The sequence below is a fragment of the Thermobia domestica genome, chromosome 3 (assembly GCF_964235325.1).
Source record: "Thermobia domestica chromosome 3, izTheDome1.hap1.1, whole genome shotgun sequence".
Lineage (NCBI taxonomy): Eukaryota > Metazoa > Arthropoda > Insecta > Zygentoma > Lepismatidae > Thermobia > Thermobia domestica.
In genome coordinates this window covers 326,238,627-326,264,253 of record NC_137456.1, presented here as the reverse complement: position 1 = coordinate 326,264,253, position 25,627 = coordinate 326,238,627, and the positions used below count along the sequence as shown (strand labels likewise).

General features: G+C 37.5%; 4 protein-coding genes across 4 annotated transcripts in view; all 4 read left to right on the top strand.

Annotated features, from left to right (window-relative positions):
* LOC145681917 (uncharacterized) overlaps positions 1-25,627 on the top strand; it is a 141,136-nt gene that overhangs the window by 29,971 nt on the left and 85,538 nt on the right. The window lies entirely within an intron of this gene.
* On the top strand, positions 923-3,100 carry LOC145682311 (uncharacterized). Its single transcript, XM_081753888.1, has one exon. The coding sequence runs from the start codon at positions 923-925 to the stop codon at positions 3,098-3,100; it is 2,178 nt and encodes a 725-aa protein (XP_081610014.1).
* Positions 3,149-5,260, top strand: LOC145682310 (uncharacterized). The gene has a single exon (XM_081753887.1). It carries the CDS (start codon positions 3,149-3,151, stop codon positions 5,258-5,260), a length of 2,112 nt encoding a protein of 703 aa, XP_081610013.1.
* Positions 5,485-6,177, top strand: LOC145682309 (uncharacterized). The gene has a single exon (XM_081753886.1). It carries the CDS (start codon positions 5,485-5,487, stop codon positions 6,175-6,177), a length of 693 nt encoding a protein of 230 aa, XP_081610012.1.

Sequence of the window (25,627 nt, the reverse complement as noted above, 5' to 3'; positions counted from 1 at the left end):
CCCCTTCCCATTAATTCAATATCTTAGATTGCTGGCACAAGTGTTACACACAATGTGGGGTGCCCAAGATTTATCTTGGTCTCCAATTTTACAACCAAAGTAATATTGATAGGCTTTTCTTATTAGTGGTGTTATAGTCTGCTTTTGTGAGGAAAATGTCACTTCCCCACACACGTAGCAGAAGCTATCCGCACTGTTTACACAATTTCGCGGCATTTTTGTTTATTGAAATCCTCAAAATGTCACTTGAAAAAGTTCCAACAACTATTTAAAAATATACATTCCAAATACCAGTATTTTTGCGTACTTGTAGTTGTATTTTTATATCCTGCACTACACAAACGTCACACCCAAAACGCTGATAACTGCACTAAACATGTCTTTTTTAACAATAGCAGAACACTACTGAGATAAGGAACACAATGAAACCAAGCGTTCATATAGTTTCTCCAGTGTTGCCAGATCAGTGTAACATTTTACCCCAAACGAAGCGAATATATTTATTTTTAAAGCGTTATTATTAGACATGCCTGTAAAACGAAAAGTAGAGCTAATATTCGAAAATAACTTTCAAATTCGTGATCAGCACCACAAAATCAATAAGAATTAGCTGATTTTGTTCAATTTACATTTTCGTTGTTGAACAGTGTTATAGGGAACGAAAATCTGCATAAGGAAAGTAATGACAACGGTTGTTGGGAATAGGAGCTGGCAACATTGTGCCTTGTTTGCAGTTCAGCTGCTAGAAGAAGAAGAAGGATATAAAGTGTGGCCGCATGGTGCTTGTAGAAGCTATTTTTCTTGTGTTACGTTCCTTTGTGGAAATAAAGGTGAATAGCTGAAAAAAAAAGGGTTTCATTCCTCTAAAGTGTAGATCTTTTGATTTCTAACAACTGGCGACCATGACAGGACACAATAGACCATGGAGGAAATGAAAAAACAGCGTAAAATCTTGAGAGCAGCATTCACTAGGTTGCATACGAACTGTTCGGAACTGTGTAGCGCAGAACTTAAAAACGAAAGTAATATTAGTGGTACATTTCAAGTGTTAGAAGAGAAATACATGAAAATGAAGGAGATAGATGAGAAGATAATGACATCAGCAATAGAAGATAATTGGAGCGAGAAAGAACTACTAGAAGAAACGGAGAAAGCAGATAAGTATTCTTTAAAATTCTACCAAATTAAAAACAAGGTTGAGGCTGCGTTGCATGCGTGTAAAACGAACGAGAGTAGTGGTAGCACGAGTAGTGAAAGAAACTTTAAACTTCCAGAAGTGGAAATTAAGAAATTTGATGGTAATTTGAAAAACTGGCTTCTGTTTTGGTCACAGTTTGTGCGCATAGACGAAGATAAACGGATTCCTAATGTAGACAAATTCCAATATCTCATTCAAGCTATTGTACCGAACACACGTGCACGTCAGTTCGTAGAAAGTTTTCCCCTGTGTGAAGATAACTACCCGAAGGTTATTCAGGGTTTGAAAGCGCGTTTTGGACGTGACGATATGTTAGTAGAGGTATATGTTCGTGAACTTTTAAAGCTAGTGTTTCATAATCTAAGTAACAATGGTAATCTAGAATTGATAGACCTGTATGACAAGTTGGAATCTCAACTTCGCGCTTTAAGTACTTTAGGTGTCACAACAGATAAATATGCTGCCATGCTGTATCCCCTTGTGGAGTCATGCTTACCTGCTGAACTATTGCGTACGTGGCAGAGGGACAGTACAAACAGTGCAGACGCAACTTTAGAAAAACGTTTGGAAGACTTTATGTCATTTTTGCGGAAAGAAGTAGAAAATGAAGAAAGAATAGCTCTTGCTGTGTCCGGGTTTGATATACAAGACACCAATAATGTGGGAAAGAAAAAGAAAGAACGCAGTAATCGTTCCGATTTTGTACCAACTGCCGCTGAATTAGTTAATTGTAAAAATAGTGCAAAGTGCATTTTTTGTGATCAATCGCACGCAAGTGAAAACTGTGTAAAAGCCTGTAATTGGACATACGAGGAAAAAATAAACATTTTGAAGGGAAAGGGATGCTGTTTTCGGTGCCTTAAGAATTCGCACAAGAGTTCAAAATGTTATGCTAAGTTGACTTGTAGTGCATGCAAGGGGCGTCACGTTAGTGTTATGTGTAGTGGCAGAAATAAATCTAAGAATGCGTCAAGTAACGGTGATAAACAGACTTATGTGAAGCATGTTATCGAAAACACACTGACAAACAATGAACGTTCCGAAACATTTTTACAAACATTGGTAGTAAAAGTGAGAGGGCGGAATTCAGAAAAGAACGTCAGGGCGATTATAGACACTGGTTCACAGCGATCTTATATCTGTACTAGCTTAACGCAGGAAATGAACTATGAAGTATTACGAAAAGAAACTGTAGCGCACGTTCTTTTTGGAGGTGTATTTTCAGAACCATGTGAACATGACTGTTTTCGAGTTAGGCTAACCAACCTCAATGGTGATTATGCATGTAATTTTGAAGCACTGAATCAGGATGTTATTTGTAGTAGTGTTACATCAATCATAGATGGTCCTTGGTTATCAGAGTTACGGGAAATGGGTATAGAAATTTCCGATAATCAACCTGGCCCAATCGCAATTTTAATAGGAGCGGACATTGCCGGTAAACTTTTCACAGGTAAGAGAATTGCTTTGAAAGTTGGCCTGATTGCTATGGAGACATTGCTCGGCTGGATTTTAATGGGAAAAATAAACAGGAAGGATTCTGTTAGGTTTTCTACAATGCAAGTCACAACGATGTTTTGCAAATCAACACCTGTTTCAGACTTGTGGAAATTGGATGTTTTAGGCATAACTGATCCAGCGGAAAAGAAAACGAAAATGGAGGCGCAACAGAAAGTAATGGAATATTTTAACCAGACAACGACCATTAACGCTGACGGGAGGTATGAAGTAAAAATGCCTTGGCTAATGGAACATCCACCTCTCCCCAACAACATAGATACCTGTAAAAGAAGACTGAAGAATGTAGTTGCTAGATTGAAGGCTGAAAACTACTACGAAATGTACGAGAAGGTTCTGGAAGAGTGGGAAGATGAAGACATCGTAGAGGAAGTTCCTGCGTAAGAGATAGAGAAGAAAGGCTACTACTTACCTCATCGTCATGTTGTTAAGATGACTAGTAGTACGACGAAGATCCGTCCAGTATTCGATGCCTCAGCGAGAGAGAAAAATCATCCATCTTTAAATCAGTGTTTAGAGAAAGGAATCAATTTGATAGAAATTATTCCAGCGATTCTGACACGTTTTAGATTGAACAAGTTGGGAGTTGTGTCTGACATAAAGAAGGCATTTCTACAAATTTCCCTGTGTAAGAGTGACCGAGACTATTTACGATTTCTTTGGATAAATGGAGAAGGTGGTATAAAAATATATCGTCACAAAAGAGTAGTGTTTGGCGTGAGTTGCAGTCCTTTCCTGTTGGGAGCCGTAATAGAGCATCATCTTAGGCGAGCACTACAAAAGTGTAATGAGGGTCAGAGTAGTTATGCTAAGGAAGTCATTTTGAAGTTATTGAATAGTTTTTATGTAGATAATTGTGTCACTAGTGTCAAAAATGAAGATGAGCTTCGTCAGTTTAGAGAAGAAGCCACGAACTTAATGGCGGAAGCAAAATTCGAACTTCGAGGGTGGGAGCATACCTCTTTAGAAAACACACTAGAAGAGAATAGAGTTCCTGTACTTGGCCTACAATGGGAAACTGTTTCAGATGTGTTGGAATTACGACCAGAATGTTTTGAGGGTACAAAACCTGCGGTTGTCACGAAGAGAATAATTTTGTCATTTGCTAACAGAATATTTGATCCTATTGGTGTCACGTGTCCAGTAACGTTAAGCCCGAAAATTCTTTTACAACAAGTATGGTCATCGAAGGTAAATTGGGACGAAGCGGTACCAAAGGAAGTTGAGAAGAAATTCCTACAATGGATCAAAGAGTTGCCTCATTTAAAGAGACTTGTCTTTCCAAGATGGGCTGCTGGAGATTGTAAGAATTGGAGCCTACATGCATTCTGCGATGCTAGTGAGAGATCGTATGCTACGGCTGTCTTTCTCAGAACTGAAGAAAAAGGACAAGTGAAGGTGCAATTGATACAGGCGAAATGCAGGGTTGCTCCGATGAAGAAGTTAACCATTCCTCGACTGGAATTACTGGCAGCTACAATTGGCGCAAGGTTAGCTACTACAGTGAGAGAAACATTGGATGTTGAAGATGTACCAATTTATTTCTGGACAGATTCTACCACCGTTTTAGCATGGATTAAGCGGGATATGCCATGGAATACCTTTGTGTGGAATCGAATACAAGAAATAAGAAGATTAAGCAATTCAGGCAACGAGTGTTGGAGATTTGTTCCAGGAACCATGAATCCAGCTGATCTGCCCTCACGAGGATGTTCACCTGAACAGTTAGTTGCGTCAAAATGGTGGGAGGGTCCAGACTGGTTAAGACGACCAATCGAAGAGTGGCCGGAGCAGAAGTACACTTATCAAGAAGAAATAATCTCAGAAGAAAGAAGAAAAAACATTGTATCTGTAATGATTAATGCCAAAGAAGAAAACCGTGATTGGTACTACCGCCGTTTTTCAAAATATGAACAGATAATCCGCATGGTTGGTTGGATCAAGAGATTCATCTTCAATTGTCGTAATGGAAAGAAGAGAAGACAAGGAGAATTATCGCTAGAAGAAGTGACAGCTGCTGAGAAAACAGTCCTTAAACTCGTTCAGAAAGAGTCATTCGACGGCGTAGAAGACCAAAAGTTGAAGTCACTATGCCCATTTGAAGACAAAGATCAGATCATTAGGCTGAAGACGAAAATTGTAGAGCTTTCAGATTTAGAAGCGTTTCGGTATCCTGTTGTATTGCCAAACGCACATCCTGTGGTCAAGCGGTTGATTCATGACAAACATGTAGAATCTTGTCACGTTGGAGTGCAGGGTCTGATGAGTCTTCTCAGAGAAAGGTACTGGATTATAAGAGGAAGGCAAGGCGTTCGATCCGTTGTTAGAAGGTGTGTCGTCTGTAGAAGATACAACGCCAAGAAGATGGAGACCTGTCCCGTGGCCTTACCAGAAGATAGAGTTAAGGAATCAGCAATCTTTGAAGTTACAGGATTGGATATGGCGGGTCCAGTAATACTAAGAGATGGCAAGAAAGCATGGATTTGTATCTTCACATGTGCAGTGTATAGGGCGGTACATCTAGAATTAGTATCTGGATTGTAACGGCCGATTTCCTTCAAGCGTTGCGGAGATTCGTCGCTAGAAGAGGACGTCCATCAGTAATCTACTGTGATAATGGTACCAATTTTGTCGGTGCAGAGAGCTTGTTAGACAAACTCGAGTGGGAGAAGATAGAAGCGTACACCACTACGAAGCGTATCAAATGGAAATTTATTCCTCCCACATCACCTTGGTGGGGCGGCTGGTGGGAACATCTGATTAGACTAATGAAACAGTTGTTGAGAAGAGTACTTGGAAGAGCTTCCCTGACTTATGAAGAATTTAACACAATTCTTTGTGACTGTGAAGCAGTTATAAATTCCCGTCCTTTGACATACGTTTCGGAAGAAAGTTCTGATTTTGTGCCTTTAACTCCTCTAATGTTCCTACAACAGAATGCTGAAATTGGAGTACCTGACATTGATGTCATAGAAGCGGGGAGTCTACGAAGAAGACTGAAATACATTCAGGATATACGGAAGATTTTACGCAGTAGGTTTCGAAAGGAATATTTGGGACAGTTGGTTCAACATTGGAGAACCAGAGTAAATTGTAAGAAAATAGAAGTAGGAGAGGTTGTTCTAGTGGGAAACGACAACTTAAAGCGGGTGGAATGGCCCCTAGCACGTGTTGTGGAACTTATACCTGGCCGTGATGGAAAAGTTCGTCTGGTGAGACTAAAGACCGGCGCGGGGATGATGGTGAGACCTCTTCAACGTATCTTCCCTTTGGAAATCAGGCCAGAAGAAGCTGTTGAACAGAATGTACTTAAGAGAAGACTGGTGGTACGAGAACCGAGAAGTGAAACTGATCAATGTGAAGGTGGAAAGGAATCTAAAATTATCACTACTAGAACTGGAAGAGCTGTGAAACCTCCCAAAAGATTGTCTCTTTTTACGTATTGTAATCCACAGTTTTAATGATGGGATGGTTGAGTCACTAGTTCCTTTACGTGACTCAAGGTGGGAGGATGTTGGGAATAGGAGCTGGCAACATTGTGCCTTGTTTGCAGTTCAGGTGCTAGAAGAAGAAGAAGGACTATAAATTGTGGCCGCATGGTGCTTGTAGAAGCTATTTTTCTTGTGTTACGTTCCTTTGTGGAAATAAAGGTGAATAGCTGAAAAAAAAAAAGGGTTTCATTCCTCTAAAGTGTAGATCTTTTGATTTCTAACAACGGTGTTAGACTCGTGAACTTTGCAACATCCAGAAACCTAATCATGAAGAGTACAAAATTCCCACATCGCGAAGTTCATAAATACACTTGGACATCACCAGACGGAAAAACACATAATCAAATTGATCACGTTTTAGTAGATAGAAGAAGGCAATCTAGCATAATTGATGTCCGGTCGTTTAGAGGGGCTGATTGTGACACTGATCACTACCTGGTAGCAGCGATAATACGAGAGAGGTTATCGTTGAATAAAGGTAATATTCATTGTTCGAAAACGGAGATATTCAATTTAAAGAAATGAGAAGAGAGCCAGGTAAGAGAGAAATACCAGATTGAAGTTTCGAATAGATTCTCTGTTTTAGAAAATTCGGAGTGCACTAGTGTTGAGAATACCTGGATTGAAATTAGAGATAGCATTAAAATCTCAGCGAAAGAAAAATTGGGACACGCGGAAATACGTAGGAACAAACCATGGTTCGACCAGGAATCCATAAAATTAGCAGAGAAGAGAAAGCAGGCAAAATTACGCTGGCTACAAAATTCCAATGAAATAAATACACAAAATTTCGCAGATATCAGGCGCGAAACTTCCAAAACTTTTAGAACAAAGAAACGCGATTTTCTGAAAGCTAAAATTAAGGAACTCGAAGATAATAGTAAAAATAAAAACATCCGGGACATGTATAAGGGAATCAACAAATTTAAGAAAAGCTATCAACCTCGTGCTTATATATTAAAGAAATCTGACGGTACAGTTCTCACTGATACGGATAGCATCTTAAATAGATGGAAAGATTTCTTTGACGATTTGATTAACACGACACCAAAAACTAGTGTGCGTGGAGAAAAGGAGATACACACCGCAGAACCGTATATACTAGAACCCTACCGAATAGAAGTAGAAACCGCTATAAAGAAATTAAAGATAAACAAATATCCGGGTGTAGATGAAATTCCGCCTGAGTTAATTTTAGCTGGAGGCGAAAAAAGTGGAACAAGATACACAAACTCATTCTCCTTATCTGGAACAAGGAAGAATTGCCACAAGAGTGGAAAGAATCAATCATTGTGCCAATTCAGAAGAAAGGCGACAAATCTGACTGTAATAATTATCGAGGCATTTCTCTACTGTCAACATCCTATAAAATCCTTTAAAATATTCTATTAGCAAGACTGATCCCATACGCAGATGAAATTATTGGAGATTATCAGTGCGGATTTAGACGAAATCGATCAACTATCGACCAAATATTAACCACTCGCCAAATACTCGAAAAAAAGTGGGAATGCAATACCCCGGTACATCAACTATTTATTGATTTTAGAAAGGCGTACGACTCGGTTAGGAGAGAAACATTATACAACGTTCTTACAGAAATTATTGGAGACGGAATTCTTGGAATATCGAGAAAGCTAATTAGATTAATTAAGATATGTTTAAATGAATCCCAAAGTAAAATCCGGGTAGGAAAATTTTTGTCCACGAGCTTTCACGTCGAAAATGGCCTGAAACAAGGAGATGCGTTGTCACCATTATTATTTAACTTCGTTCTGGAATACGCTATAGGGAAAATCAAAAATAGCAACCAGGGCCTAGAGTTGAACGGTATTCTACAGGTTATGCTGATGATGTAAATTTAATAGGGGATGATAGGAGAACAATAGAAAAAAAAGCAGAGATATTATTAAACGCTTGTAGGGACATGGATTTAGAAGTAAATGCAGAGAAAACTAAATACATGAAAGTGCGTCGGGACCGGAATACAGCAAATTATGGATGTGTTAAAATATAAAATAATACTTTTGATAAAGTGGATAGTTTCAAAATCTAGGATCAATATTAACGGAGGAAAATCATATTCACGGAGAAATTAAATGTCGACTAAAAGCAGGGAATTCGTGTTACTATTCGGTTCAAAATATCTTGTCGTCGCGAATTCTCTCGAGGAATTTGAAGCTTAAAATATATAAAACGATAATCATGCCTGTTGTTCTGTATGGTTGCGAAACATGGCCCCTTACTCTGAGGGAAGAACATAGACTGAAAGTATTTGAGAACAAGATCCTGAGACGAATATTCGGACCCAAGAGAAACGGGAATGGGGAATGGCGGAAACTTCATAACGAGGAACTACATAATTCATATGGTTTACCCAACATTGTTAGGGTCGTCAAGTCTAGGAGGCTTAGGTGGGCAGGTCATGTAGCTAGATTGGAAGAAAGTAGAAACGCTTTCAAAGTCTTAACTGGAAGACGAATCGGAAAACGACCATTAGGAAGACCTAGGCGCAGATGGGAGGACAATATTAAGACGGATCTCGCAGAAATTGGAATACAAAGTCGAAACTGGATGCAGTTAGCTAAGGATAGAAGTCAGTGGAGAGCTTTTGTGAACGCGGTATTGAACCTCCGGGTTCCATAGGCCATAGAGTTAGTTATTTCTTTTTAAATATGTATTTACATTAGTTTCAGGTTGATATTACTCGGTCCTAGGTGGCCATCATAAATCTACTGTTTCGGTAAAGAGTCCAGTATTCTTGAACTAAGCATTTGATTGCCCTTCATTTGTGTTACTGTTCTCTAAGTGATTCTTAAAGGTTTCCTGGAGTTCTTTTGTTTTCCATTTGGTGTCCTTTTGTTCATCTCATTCATAATTTGTGGTGTATTCTTTCATATCTAGATGGGGTGATATACTTTTCGTGTTTGCACCACATATTGCATGAAACAGATGGTTGGTTTCTTTCCTGTTGGTGAAATATTAGCGAATATCTTCAATCTGTTCTTGGTGGAGTCTTGGTAAATCTGCGTTAACAATGGCTCCTTCTGTGGAGAGTGTCACTTGCTCTACAGGGTTTGTCCGGGAAGTAATAGGACTAATTTATTCCGCCATGACTGTACTTCGGAGCGTGCGCGCACCGACTGGATCCGGTAGAGGGCGTTCCTAGCTAACGAACGAGCGGCTGGTCAGTTGTCTCCGAGCACACGGAGAGTCAGGACAGGCTTTTTCGCGCGACGTGTTTCTGTGAGTGGTGCAAGCCGAAAATGCAGCGTTCGTTAGAGCAGAGGTACGCGATTAAATTCTGTGTTAAACTCGGTGAATCTGCGACAGAGACGTTTGATATGATCAAGCAGGCTTACCTAGATGATGCTTTAGCAAGAAGTGGTGTGTTTCGGTGGCACAAGGCCTTTTCGGAGGGCCGAGAAGAGATCGCCGATGAAGACCGTGCTGGAAGACCTTCGACTTCGACAAACACCGACAATGTGACTCGTGTGCGCGAAGTTTTGAACTCAGACCGTCGACTAAGTATTCGTTTAATTGCCCAGATGTTAAATTTACCAAAATCTGTGGTTCATGAAATTGTGACAGAGCATTTGAACATGCGCAAGGTGTGTGCGAAGATTGTCCCGAAAGTGCTCACTAATGACCAGAAATTGCGGCGAGTGGAATTGTGCCAAGAAAATTTGAACATGTGTGAAAGTGACCCCCAATTTTTGAATAACGTAATCACAGGTGACGAATCATGGATCTTTGAGTATGATCCCGAGACAAAGAGGCAATCTTCCGAGTGGCACACGCCGGCGTCTCCTCGCCCAAAAAAGGGAATAATGAGCAAATCCAAAGTGAAAACGATGCTCATTGTTTTTTTTGACATCAAAGGCATCGTCCACCATGAATTTGTTCCTCCTGGACAAACCGTCAACGCCAGGTTTTACGTGGAAGTGCTCAAGAGACTCAAACGAAGGGTCAATCGGGTCCGACCAGACATCGGAGCCGACTGGAAGCTGCACCACGACAACGCCCCGGCTCACACCGCCTTTCTTGTGAACAGCTACCTGACCAAGGCCAGCATCCCAACGCTTCCGCAGCCGCCCTACAGCCCAGATGTGGCCCCCCGGACTTCTTTTTGTTTCCTCGCCTGAAACGCCCGATGAAAGGCAAGCATTTTGAGACGACAGAGGGGATCCAAGCAGCTTGCACCGCGGCTCTCAAGGCTATTCCGGAGAATGACTTCCGTGACGCCTTCAATGCTTGGAAATCGCGCTGGCAGCGCTGCATCGACGCAGAACGAGCCTATTTTGAAAGTTTTTAAAGAATTTTAACGATTGGCTCAATATTTTTTTTTAAATCGACTCAGTCCTATTACTTTCCGGACAAACCCTGTATTGTGGCTTTTGTGTGTTTCATTCTGAATTCTATCATTCAGATGCCTGAAGTCCGGATCATTCGTATTAAATTAATTAAACCAGTATATGCCAATTTGTAATATGTAAGGAATGATTATTAAGGAGGGGTACTGCAAAAATATTGACACCTTTGACTTCATTTGCGTCAGTAAGCTGAGTTCTGAGTATCACCTTAACTCTTGATTGGAAATCTTTCTGCAATGTGCGTTTCATTGTGTTGTGTTTAATGCCTCGAAGCTGCATTATTGTTAAGTATTTCTAGTGTTCTACTTCTTTTAAATCTTTTATTTTGTGGTGTTCATCAATTGGGAATACTTCGGTTTGCTATTTTCCCTCGTTGTAGATATACTGATTTACATTTGTTAATTCTTAAATCCATACAAATATCGCAGCTAGAAGCTGTTACTATTTCCATTAATCTGTATATTGGCATGGGGAGTAGGCGTGGAGCTTTAGTTCATCTATGTACAGTATAACGGGTTGATTTTACAAGATTTGTTGCGTGATTTTATCTTAAAACTGTAGAATGTTCTCGTTAAAGATCTACTGATATGATTGAGAGCTATACTGAACAACGAAGGACTGATAGAATCGCCTTGTAATATCACTTTTTTTATTTTCCGAGATACTATCTTGTTCTGTTCATTGGAGGGATAAAGTTTTGTGGACCATTCTTTCATAGTTGCTTTTAAAAATTCTGTGATCATAGGATGTACAGTATTTTATACATTTGTAGTATCTCTATTAGATATGAGTCTGGAATTGAATAGAAGGTGTTCTGGTAGTTAAATTTACCAGAAAGCCTTCAATTCAAAGCTACATTTCTTTTCTGGAATTTAACTTGTTTTTATTATTATTATTATTACTATTATTATTATTATTTTAGGTATCCACCATATGAAAGAAAAGACATATATTTTATACAATATATCATACAGTAACTTACCTTTAAGATATGTTTCCTTTTCCAGTACCAATTTGACAGAACTTGTGCCTAGCAATCATAATCACAATACCCCTTGCCGAATATGTTGGTCTTGGTTTCATTGTGTTCTCTGCTCTTATATAAAATGAATTTTCATCTCTGATGTACCTTATTCATTGTATTTGCAATTTACAACAAAAGACTAACCATATGGGATAATGCAGTATTGGTTCACTAGTGAATAAAGAAGTGTTCGATACAATATGGTATATCGCAATTTATTTTGTTCGCTCGTGGTGTTTTTTTTATATATAACAAGCGCACACAATGCCTTCTTTATGCCCTCCCGGCCTATGATAAAAATATATATTTCCTAGAAGCACAAAATTTATAACCACACTTAGGAACAAATCTCACTTTATTTGTTACCTTCATCAGAAAAGAAAATAAAAGATATGGGACGCTGCACTAAGCTTTGTCTCTCCCGTTTCTTACATTTCTTACATGTTAGATAGTATGGCGTATTTTTGTGTAAGAAATTGATCTTGCTTTATGCTCTGTGCATACGATTCGGTTGTTGTTCCCGTCCTTTGTAGCTTTGGTGTTGTGTATACTTATTCTTGTTATTATTAAGTGTTTTGCCTTTCGGCAGGTTCTAGGTCTCTTGAATTGTTTTATTATTATTATTATTTTAGGTTTGAGCCTAGAAATGCTTCTTTCACGTTTCTCGATCTTCAGCTACCTCCTTTAATTCACAGTATTTTCTTCTATTTTCAAATCATTGATCAGTTATGTTCTTCTTCTTCCTATTCCTCGCTTTCCTTCTATGGCGGTATGAAGAAGACAATTTCTTCGCAAGATGTTCAATCCAATTGTTCTTCCTACGAAGGATGCTGGGTAGTAGTGTCCTCTTCTCTCCTATCCGTTTTAAAACATCTTCGTTTGTAGCTCTCTGTGTCCATTTTATCTTCTCCATCTTCCTCCAACACAACCTTTCGAAGTTCTCTAAATATTACTCCTCTAACTTCCGTAATGTCCAAGTTTTAAACCATACAGTCCAATACTTCAGCACTTGACCAACTTCTTTCTTAAGAACTTTAGTCCAATAAGTAAGACTGCTGATATTTTCTAGTTGAATCCTTCTTTGTCTATGGCAATTGCATATACAAAATTAAATCCAAATCAAATTAAATCGTGTCATGTTACAATTGTTACTGCAAAATTTAGAAACAAGGAAAATTATAATTGTCCTTCAAAAGTTTTCCTAAAGAAAACCCAATCTCAAGAATAAATAAGACTCAACTACCCCGCCTGTTTCTTTTTAATTTCTGTCTTGATAAATGACTTATATCACACTATAGTGTTGTTAATGGAATACTTATCTATTTGCCTGAGTTAAATTTGATAAACTTATCCACCCTCAACAGTCTGCCCTTTGTAAACTTCTTTAACGAAAAATTATTCGTCATATTCTCATATTATTTATAAAGTATAAACATAATCACCTGAGTCGTATTTGTGAACAAAATCAAACAAAACATAATTTGAATAATCACCATATTTTTTTCCTCTGTCGAAAGTAAATTAGGGTTCAGCAATCTAGCAAAAATGGTATTCAATTATGGCGTGCAATATAAATTGAATTTTCGATCTTATTTATGGCAACGTCAAATATAACTACAACTCTTATTTTTATTAAGTACTAGTGCCGTAGAGTACACCACGTGATGACGTGAAGAGTTTGCTTTTGTTTTTCGTACACCGATTTTTTTAACAAGCTGAATTTTACCAAGCCTAGACTTAAACATAACATTCTATCTAAAATTAAATGAAGTATACTTTGAGATAAAGGACTATTTGAAAATACCTAGGTAGAAAGTGTTAAACTCTTTAGATTAATCGAGTAAATATAAGTTTAATCTTAGTGTTGTATTCCACTGACAAATTAGATTTCTATGAACACTATTTTGTAATATGTTTCTATTCACCTTATTTCTTTATTTGCTGCTAGTTTTGTGAATCGTTTCTATAGTTCAGTGTATTTAACATATATGGCAATAACAATTTCAACTTTTGTATCCACTCCACCTCGTTATAATGAAAAGCTAATAATGTTTGAATTACGTGGAGTGCTTACACCATCCTGCTTATGTGTCAGGTATATAGTGTGTACAGCTATGTTGCTTGTGTATTCAATGTAGGCAGGATATGCTTTGTTTTCTTTGTGTGTGTTCGTGCTGTTATTTTACTATTGTCTTGGAGTTTTGTTTTATTTTTGTATTTGATGAATATTCTGGTAAGTAGGACTATCGATTACCCTGTACATATGTATAGGGAAGGAATTCCGGAAAACATGATATCAAGTAAATTACATTGCATTGCATTTTATTATCTTCAACGGATATCTGACTTAGATATGGCAACCTGGATTTCTGTTTGATTTGCACTTCCTCCTTCATAAATTGACTATGACGTTTCTTCCTCCCTTTTTGAAACCAACCTCCGTGACCAGTCATTTTTTAACACTTTGTGGAAACTGAAAGCATTGTGTCCTCTTTTAAACATGGGCGTCCAGTACTTATTTCTGAGTCTTAGATATGGCAACCTATCTCGTTGATTTATCAGGTTTCCGTCTACAAATAATAGAAAAGGTAAACGCGGAGGAGGTGTGGCAGTACACCTAGGATAATTTCCAGGTCAAACTTCTCTCTTAGCTGATACACATAACAGTAGCTCACAATATATCGTACTCGAAATCACTGTGGGTCACCAGACATGTTTTTAAGTATCGTGTTTCGTCCCCTTGTACATCCTTCACAGACTTCGTTGATGATATTGCAAACTATTTACCCAATTACCAGCATTCCATAATAATCGGTGATACCAACTTGGATCTTGTAACTACGAAAGATGTAGTCTTCCAATATTGGGATTTGACCTCGGGCTTTAAGCTTGGTATCTATCCCCTTTGTCCAACTTATCATATAAGGAATTCAGAATCATGGATTGATCTATACTGGTATACAAGGAAAAATGTGTTATTAGCCACGATCAAATCGAAACACCTGGCATCTGCTATCGTGATGTGTTGTATGTGTTTCACGAACTTCGTATTCCGCAATATGCAACTAAGTTCATCTTATACAGAGGCTTTAGATTAATGAAGGAAACCCGAACATCGATGCTGCCTACTTGGCATAGCACTCAATAAACTACCTGCCTACAGTTGATGAGCAGGTAAATACTTTGAATTCTTTAATAATAAATTTTTCTAATAGACACGCCCCTGTAGTTCAGAAACATGTTTCACGACACCCATTACATTGGCTAATTAAGGGGCTACATCCATTAATGATACGAGAGACAAAGCCTATACATTATACAGGAGACATGTTAAAAATAATGATTCTTCTAGTACTAGAACAACAAACCTCAATGCAAAATTCGAAAACTACAGAATATTAAGAAACTGTTTTACTTAAGAAGTTAGGAAGGGTAAACGGCGCTTCGCCTATGAAATACTTGGATTTGAAAATAAAGGATCAGTTCTTTCGAAACGCCTCAAACTGTTAGGAGTTGGGTGGAACATTGCCATTATTGCAGTTAACTATACACCAGATGAATTGAACAAATTTTTCTGCCAAAGCCAAATGATACAAGATTCCATGAAACGGCAGACAATAAATAATACTGTAGGCTCGGGAATCAACTCTGTATTTTTGTATTCTCACTTATAACCTGCACATGTACTGAAAACTATCCAAAGAATTAAATCTCGAGCCATAAATATAGATGATATTTCAATAACTAGGACCAAGAAAATTCTACCGCATGTACTTAAAGCTATCACACACAGGTACCTTCCCCAAGTAAGGAAATTCGCTAAGGAAATTCCATTTTAAAAAGGAACAACGCTGACAATAATGTAGACTAGGGCCCTATCAGTGGTCTTCCCGTGCTTTCTAAAGTATTAAAATATATTGTAAATGATCACATTCGGGAATACTTAACAAGAAATAATTTGTTGGATACATATCAAACTGGTATTCGAAGTAATCACAGCACATGCACTACGCTAGTGAACATAACGGATAATATAAGGTCGGCTATTGATGGCGGAAAACTATGGTTTTTGCTCTACTCGACTACAGTGAGGATTTTCAAGAAACTGAATTCAACATATTGCTTCAGAAATTATCATTATTGTTTAATTTTTCTGAATTACTATTTAAATGGTTTCACTCTTACCTTCATCAACGTGAACAAAGAATAGTTGTCAATTAGGATCATGAATTGACAAGGCATTGTATCTACAGTGGAGTTCCGAAAGGTAGCGAACTGGCTCCGCTTCTCTTTGGACTTTACATTAATGATCTCCCTAAAATTCTTCCGATGTATTGCAAATACCATATTTATGCAGATGATTTTCAGCTATATGCTTGTTATTCCCATCAAGATATTAATAATGCGATTGAGGGAATAAATAGCAATTAAGGAAAATCAACGATTGGTCTATGGCTCATGGGTTAAAATTAAATATATATAAAAAAATCCCAGTGCATTCTAATTGGCTCCTCAAGAATTCTCTTTAGTGTTAGTACCTATCAGCTCCCAAATATAAAATTGTCCAATAGTGTTACTCCATTCTTCACAAGTGGCCGCGGTGGCTCAGTGGTAGAGCGTTCACCTCTGGTGCATGGGGTCCTTGGTTCGATCCCAACTCGCATCAAGTAAACTTTATGGTGGACAAACACTGTGTGCGTGAGTTTCGCCGGGATTTTCATGTTTCCTCCCACTTTCTTCATTGCACCATTTCATTCATTTTTCATCATCACCACCTCCTTTAGCCTAGCCGGCATAACGGTGGGATGTAAATCTCAAAGATTTTCTATTCTTCACAGCAGTAAAAAAAAAATTGGGAGTCATACTAAATCAAAATCTCTACTAGCGAGATCAAATAAATGGATTTGTAAGCATTTACTGCCTTGCATTCATTAAATTGGCTAAGAAATTTCTTACAGATATCTCTAAAGATCAAAATTGTCAAGGTGCTCATGTATCCACATCTTAACTATTGCGACTAAGCCTATTCTGATCTTCCCTATAATCAACCAGTGCTTGGAAAATGTGCAAAATGTTTGCAATAGATTTATTTTCAATTTAAATTACAGTCAACATATGACCCCACTTTCTTTAAAAAAGAAGAAAAGAAAGAAAAAGCCTTCATGAATGACTAGTAGAAAGAAGAAATTTACGTTATCTTACCCGCTTGTATATACAAAATACTTACTACCTCAGAATCATTGTATTAAGCATTGTATTAGATTCTTACATCGATCGGATTTACAATAGAAGCACATGGTCACGACATAAGATTTTGCTCTCCATACCCAGTCACAATTCGGGTTCATACTTGAAATTCTTCACAGAACTACACGCCACTGGAACTGTTACTTCAATCAATACATAAAGTTTCAACAGCTGCCAAATGTAAGAAGCTGTGGATTTCTTTCTCTCACACAAAGATGAGGGGCACATAAGAGATCTTCGTTTTACCAGATTATTAATTACCTATGAACGAACACACAACCAATTAATAACCCACAACACAAAAAAATATTTAACAAACAAATAATTATATGAATGAAATGATTTAAATTATATAATATTAGATGATTACGGCGGTTAATGATAAGAGTAATCTCTGATAATAGTAAATTAGATTAGTTAAGGTTCAAAGAAGGGAAAAAAACTCAGAATGAAACTTCGCAAATATGCACTGGTTAACTAATTTGTATATATAGTAGTAGACTGCAATAAACTTTGACTTTAAAACATAGGATCTGACTATTGTGTTAGTCCATTTCGTCAGAAATTCCAGGAACTTGCTGAAGTGACATTCGAGCTTACAAAACTTTCTTATGTATGTATTCTCATTTAATAATATAGTACAAAACTGTATATATTATTTTCTTTTTTAGTGACTTTAATGGGGCGTTTACACTTAGTCGATTTGCGTTCGATTCAGTTGAATTGACGTCACTTTCAATTTAATCGACCGTGTAAATGGGACTTCAACTTACAAGGGAATGAAGGGAGAATTGATATCGAGTTGGAACGTTGTGCATACACCAATCGAAAGCATTAATGATGCTGATTAAGAATCTGTAATAAAAAGTTTCCACATAAATGTATTGAAGGATTTATGTCGATTTGTCACTTTTCACAGTTTTCGTACTTTTTCACGTTATTTCAATTCCAATCGCTACCAAACTCATACAAACTACTAATTCACGCACTAGAAATCGTTTGGAAATGTTTTCGTTACTCATATTTGAGGATACATAACGTTTGGAGCATAACAGAATCAAATGTATTAGTTGACATAAGATGTGCAGTAATGATATTTCAGCACATACTCAGGGTTATCAACAAGAAAATGGTTCAAGCAAAAAATGTCTTTGCACCAAGAGCAACGGATTCTCGCAAGTTTCTCACAATGCTTACAGTTGGCGACAGCAAACCTGAAACCAAATTTGCTTGACGAATCAAAAGTAGGATATTCAGCAGTCTTATAACCAGCTTTAATAAATGCATATTGATACAACCCAACGTATCTTGGCGAACTCATCTGATTGTGTAGAATCGAAGCAAATATAATGCGCTGGTCTCGTTAAAATATTTTATACCCGTCAAGTTCGAGTTTCACATAGTGTTCAAGTTTCTTCAAATAATGTTTCCAAATACCAAACCCATAAAGGTCTAACGGCTGACAGAATCGCGTGCAGTTTTTCGGGGTATTCTAAACATTCACCATTGCGCAATTTGGCAAACACGCGGCAATTCGCGTGTGGTCTGTAAACGGACCCCAATGGTCAAGTAGAACGATATTTTCTTCGTTCGGTGAAATCGTTGCAGACAGCAAGTCTTTAACAAACTTGTCGCGGCTGTCACTTGTCATGATGCCACTTTTCGATGCATCAACCACTAGATTTTCGGGTTTGATCATTGTTTCCCACACCCTTGGCCCAAATTTTCCGCTAGACTCTGGGAGTGTTACCATCATTTCGTCATGAACAACTCCGCTCATCGCAACTATTGGCAACATAGTGAAAGAGTGGGTTGTAGCATTTGTTGACTGCACAACTTTTTCAAATCTATCTTGTCCTTTGAACGCCAGAGTGCGATTTCCTGTCATTTCATATTGAACACCACTCTGATCGGCGTTCAAAACGTTTGCGGCAGCGATGCGTTTTTCATTGATTGTATTGCTGATGCGGGTCGCAAATTTGTCTGCTTCCGTTTTCAAAAGCTCCTGATCTTCGAAGCAGGACTTCGTCACGCGACTCGTGATTCGGCGGCTGGTAATTCCACGGGCTTTTTTAAACTGCTGTACCCACCAAGACGAAGCCTCGAACGAATGAGCGAAATCAAGTTTGGTTGCATTTTTCATAGCCCAGATTCGTATGTCGTCGTCGTGAATTTAAAACGATATCACTTCGTTTTAGCCCTGATTCGCTTTACGTATCTTTTAAATTATTACGTTATTATAGTAAACATATCAACTACTAATTTACTGACCATAAACATGAATTGCATCCAGAAATCTTCGATTTATTCCTCTGTAGTATACGTACATAAAATATCAGCAGCAATCATAGCAAGTAATGATCTTGATAATACCAACATGTCCTATCCATCATAAAACAATAATCTTACTCATGACAACGAGTCAATAACAACGTTCTTTCTTTTAATTATATCTAAGTTATCTGTTTAATTATTGCGCCTCTGATCAATGTTGATAAAATGGGTACAGATTAATTATAGTATCGCTGTAAATGTCGCCCAGAACGGGAATTCCGTAACAGTATTCACAGAGAAGGAAAGAACCCTGGATATTTTCAAAACACTTACTTTTTGAATAGCCCTCGTACTAATCATTATTACATCAATCCTCGTATTAATTATTATTATTACATCAATATAAATATTTTTCTTTTCTCTTCTTTCTCCATATATATATATCAATTCATTTATAACAATATTTTTCTTTTATTACTAATTACATATCATAAACGTCGATTCATTACAAATATCATTTATGGGTCTATCCAAAATTATAGGTAATTGATGACTTACGCAGAGTTACTACTTAACTGTTCCTCTTTTACATTGAGCAATAACATCCATTTACAAACAATATTATTTATAATTAAGATTGTCATCTTATCAAAACAACAACAAGATCAGAAGGCAATAATTACGTTTAAAAGCTTCAATTTAAATTCACTGTCATGGATTTCAAGTTAATACAATCGAATCTCTTTTGAACATGCAAAATAAAATAAAGGTAAACATAACACTCAAAGTTAATACAAAGATAAAATAAATTAATCACATAATAACATGTTGCACAAACATAAAGTCCAAATGAAGTATTCATAACACAACTCATAACATCTGAGAGAATAAATTAAGAATTGTTATCCTCAAATAAATTACCATCGTTCTCAAATAAACTATTAGATGAACATTGAGACGAATAATCATGAGAACCTTCAGCTGATATGGGATTAACCCCAACCATATCAGCGGGTTTTAGTTTAAATTATGATTAACAAATGAGTCAATTAAAGTACATTGAACACCACAATCTTGGTTATTCTCTCTTGATCCATTTCCCGTTTCATTTATTACTTCGGTCCTATTCCGACAGTTCCTGTCATCTCGAGATCTCCAATTGAATCTGTTTTGAGTCACACTGGTATGCATGACATTGTTACTGTAATTACGTCTTCCACGAAAGTTTCTTCCGTTCGTCCAACTGTTCCTCGGATTACCATAATTCGTTCCATTTCTGCCGTTAGAATTGAATCTTCCATTAGCTCCAGTTCCAGTACGTATAACAGATCTTTCACTAATTCCAATGCCAGTATTATCACGTGACCTCTCATCGCTGCGAAGGTTTTCGATATTTTCACTAGTTATATTCAGGTTTCTGACAGGAATTGGATTGGGTGGATTACGATTACTTCCGCTAGAGTTCGGGAATTGATTCTCGAAGTTCTGAACTAAAATTATCAGATGATTGAAGTTTACGCATTGAGCAGACAACAGTATCTGTTGTAATTTATATGGCAATAAAATGCGTACGGAAGCGATTATTCTGGATTCGGGCTGAAACGGATTGACAAGTTTAAGTTCATTATAGGCATTAATCGTAAAATCTGTAAGAGATTTATCGACCCGAGGTGAATAGTGTCGGGTTCGCACCATCGCATCACGGTTAGCTAACAAGAAATCATTTTCGTAATTAGCCAACAGGGCCCGTTTAAATTCTTCGTAGGATTTGACATGATCGCGAATAGCTTTAAACCACAAGGAGCAAGGGGGAAGTAACAGATGTGGTAACAACTTCATAAATTTAGATTGATCCACACCCATAATTTCACACTCTGCTTCAAACTTCTCTAAGAACGAGCTTGCGGTTTCGTCACACTTACCGCTGAATTTAGTCATGGCCTTAATTTCACTGACCTTAACGTTTATTTTACTATGATTATGATTTTGTTGGCGTTGATAATGGTCTGGAACCCTTTCGCTCTCATTCATCTGCCTTCTTCTTTTGCGATCTGGACTTTGGAATCGCCTACTGTGATCTTCCACAACTAAACCATCATCAACAGAACTCTTAGAAGAAAATATCCAGTCAGTTTCTATTAATGGAGTTCTCGGGCGGTGATGCAATGCTTCCTGTTGATGATGCAATATTTCCTGTTGATTGGGAGTACCCAAAGCCTCCTTATACATAAGATCATTGTAGCCACATTCCCTCTCTTGTAACGATCTGATTCCCTCTTGTAAGTTGGATATCAGTATGCTATGTGAATTAACCTGGGCAGTAATATTCACTATCTGATTTTTTTGTTGGGCTGTCGTCGATTCCACCGCTTCAACGGCTTTCTTTATCGACTCTGTTTCTAGAGCTAGTTGATCCTGTCTATCTTGCCATTTGTTACTAAATTGTTGAAACCTAGTATCAAGTTCTCGCGTCATATCATTTGTAATTTTGACGGTAACTTCATTAGCTAATACTTGCAAATTTTCTTTCAAACTGTATTGCAAGCGATCAAAATTTTCTTGCACACCTTGTACTTTATCTGCAAGAGATTTATGCTGCGCTAGTATCTGTTCTAACTTTTCATCGTACAATTTTTGTTGTTGATCAAATTTCTGTTCTAGCTTTTCATCTTGTTGATCAAATTTCTGTTCTAGCTTTTCATCTTGTTGATCAAATTTCTGTTCTAGCTTTTCATCTTGTTGATCAAATTTCTGTTCTAGCTTTTTATCTTGTTGATCAAATTTCTGTTCTAGTTTTTCATCTTGTTGATCAAATTTCTGTTCTAGCTTTTCATCAAGTAGTCGACTAAACATATCAATAAGGTTAGAATAGGAATGTTCAGACAAAGCTGTTGCATTTCCAGATATGGTTTCGTTTGAAACACTGGGTACTTCTTCAATCTCAGAATCCTGCATATTAACAATTCTTTGTATTCTCTTCCCGCTTCTTAAAATAGTGAAACTCATAAAAAGGTATATGTACTTATGCACATAAACTCAGTTCTTACTATTCTTCGGAACTAAATAGTATAGTCCCGGGTTTCGGCACCAGATAAAACGATATCACTTCGTTTTAGCCCTGATTCGCTTTACGTATCTTTTAAATTATTACGTTATTATAGTAAACATATCAACTACTAATTTACTGACCATAAACATGAATTGCATCCAGAAATCTTCGATTTATTCCTCTGTAGTATACGTACATAAAATATCAGCAGCAATCATAGCAAGTAATGATCTTGATAATACCAACATGTCCTATCCATCATAAAACAATAATCTTACTCATGACAACGAGTCAATAACAACGTTCTTTCTTTTAATTATATCTAAGTTATCTGTTTAATTATTGCGCCTCTGATCAATGTTGATAAAATGGGTACAGATTAATTATAGTATCGCTGTAAATTGAATGCCCAGCCGCAACAGTTGCGTTGAAATCGACAAACGTGTCGTCGCTTATTTGCTTTAGCTTCAATTCTCTATTACCACCAGATGCGAATTGCCTTTTCCACGCACGAATGACAGGCCAGTCTGGTGCCCAAGAGTGTTTCTTACGGATGGCAGTGATTTTTCTGCATTTGCCTCGCGGTGTCCATGCACAATCAAGAACCATCCTCATCTCGTTGTCTATGTATTTCCGAGTGTCTGAATTTTTCGGATGACCTGCTGATGTCGATGGTTCATAATCAGGGTCTTCATCCAAAATCGAACAGCTCCTTTGTGATGTATGTAAATCTGCCACTGGTGTATCACCGTCAATCACGCGAAAGTCTGCCAAAACCAAAGTTTCTGAAATAACATCGCCTTTTTCACAGCCTTCAATAATCATGCCACTAATGGCGGATGCGAAGTCAATTTCACTTGACGTTTGTTCAGCAGATTTGACCCGATTCCGCTGGATATAGTCGCTGACTTATTCAGTTACAATTGCCAAGATGTTGTCAATATTCATTTGCGGCATTTTGCACCTTGACGTAACAAATGAACAACATTTGAGTACACATCAAAACAAGCACCTTGTTACCTTGGCGAGAGCACACTGACAACTGTTCGCGTGTGTTTACAGTCCGAAGCTAGGCATGGGAGAATCGAAGTTGTTGCGCACTTAACCGAGTAGATGACAGTACCATACAGGGACTTTATTATGCGTTCTCGCTATGCATTTCACATAGATTATTAGCTTTAGAAGGTAGCAAGCTCTGTGAGTTGAGTTCATCCTTTTGTTTTCACCTACTTAACTAATTTCAAAACAACAAAATCTCGCAAAATGTGAAAAGTGACAAATCGACATAAATCCTTCAATACATTTATGTGGAAACTTTTTATTACAGATTCTTAATCAGCGTCATTAGTGCTTTCGATTGATGTATGCACAACGTTCCAACTCGATATCAATTCTCCCTTCATTCCCTTGTTAATCGCTTGTTGATCGAAGGCGACTAATCGACTGGCAACTGAATTAAAAGACGTTCTATTTTCTGTGGTTGAAATAATTGAACACATCCATCAATCTGATTCGGCCTAGTTGCTTCGATTTAGTGGCAAATGCAGCGAGTCGATTTAGTCGAGCGACTAAATCGACTAAGTGTAAACGCCCCATAACCTGTCCTAAGCTATATCACTGCATTGGCGTTTCCATTAAATGATAAGCGTTTTAATTTTGAGACATTTTTTGACTAATTTCAGATATTCCAAATAAAGTAAAAATATTAAGTTTGAAAATCTACAGTCTTAACCAGAAACAACAAGACAGAAGCAAAAAAATCTGTTGTATCATTTTAATAAGTACATAACAATTGAAGAATCAAATGATTGTTGTCACAAACATACTCACGAATAGCCAGGGGCGGATCCATGACCGGCTTCCTGGGGGGAGGTGGTAGGTTGTCATACTGCTACTTTTAAGGGCTCCAAACTATGGAATGGGTTTTATTTATATATATATAATAAGAAAGTCTCCTCTTCTGGGGGGGGGGGGGCGATCGCCCCGATCGCCCTCTGGATCCGCCCCTGCGAACAGCATTATATTTGATGAAAAAAATGGTTATTCAATAAAAAAAAGTTCCTAATTATCCTTAGAAGCACATACAAAACATTCAATTAGTAAAGTTTTGGGTAGGCTCCATATTACCTCTCTGTGCAATTATACTTTCTTTGCCTATAAACAACGGTCTCTCCGTTTAGTTTAGCCATCAATCTCTACTTTGGGGATCAATATGGCGATTACATTCAAGCACGATTACATTCACGCTAGACGGACCCTTCTTACAGGATATAGGCCTTTTACCATACTTTTTATACTTCTACAAATATTTGTCTCCAGTACATTACAGAGAGAAAAGGGGCAATAAAGAAAACAAATACACACAAGAAAATCCTAAACCTATTTAGCTAGGGTGACCAGATGTCCTCTTTTACCCGGACATGTCCTCTCTTTCAGACTCTAAGAAGTCGTCAGGAGGGATTTTGTAGGAAAAAGTCAAATGTCCTCTTCTTTCGGGTTACTTTATGAACCGTAATATATATACAAATTAACATGTGAAAGAAATATTTTTACCTGATTTTTGACAATAATAACAAAATTCTCAGAGCTACTGAAAATTTCTAATTTTTTTCTCATTGGTTAGTCATACTAGCGTTGATAGACTGTTTTCTCTTATTATGAGCAATAGGCAAAGGAAAGGAGTAGATTATCCATAGAAACAATTAAAAGTATAGCATGTGTGAAGTATAATTTTAAGACATATTCATGTTGTGAATTTTATGTTTTCATTTTCAAAAATAAACAAATGTTAATTTAGATAGGAGCACCAAAGAAAATATGATAGAGCTGAAAATGAAAACAAATCCAAGTAGTGATGAGCATAAAAGTCTTGTTCTTGCATTTTTTGCAAGAGTCTTGCTTGTAAGTCCAAGACCAAGACCAAGACCGGGAATCCAGATTCAAGACCAAGACCAAGGGGTACAAGACTAAGACCAAGACTCTTGCGCAAGTCTTGCACAAGTACCGGTACTTTTTGAATTTTTTTACGGAATGTAAAGAAGAAGAAGAAAAAAACATAACATCTTTTACTTGAATTTCTTGGCTTCAGTAAAAATGCCGCTGGAGTAAATGTGCTCCCAGTAGTTTAAGCAATCGTGTGAGTCGATCTGCCCCTGGAGCATATAGCTACAGTATGTCGTTTCTGAATTGGTTGTTTGCGTTTTCTGTAGATATTGCTCGTTTCCAAGCCACACAGTAGTCATCTTGCGCCATGTGAGTTTTTTCGGTGAATAAACACCGTGTACGTGGGTTTTCTCGGGGTTTGTCGATTTTCTCCTACTTTCTTCATTCCGGCATTTCAGTCATTTTTGATCATCACCGTCTCCCTTAGATTTTTTTTGCATAATCATAGGACGTTAAACTAGATATTTCATTTCATTTCAAAGCATATTAGTTGTGTTCTTGTTCCAAAAC

Excerpts from the sequence above, each read along its gene's own strand:
- LOC145682311 (XM_081753888.1), top strand. The coding sequence starts at position 923 with ATGGAGGAAATGAAAAAACAGCGTAAAATCTTGAGAGCAGCATTCACT.
- LOC145682310 (XM_081753887.1), top strand. The coding sequence starts at position 3,149 with ATGACTAGTAGTACGACGAAGATCCGTCCAGTATTCGATGCCTCAGCG.
- LOC145682309 (XM_081753886.1), top strand. The coding sequence starts at position 5,485 with ATGAAACAGTTGTTGAGAAGAGTACTTGGAAGAGCTTCCCTGACTTAT.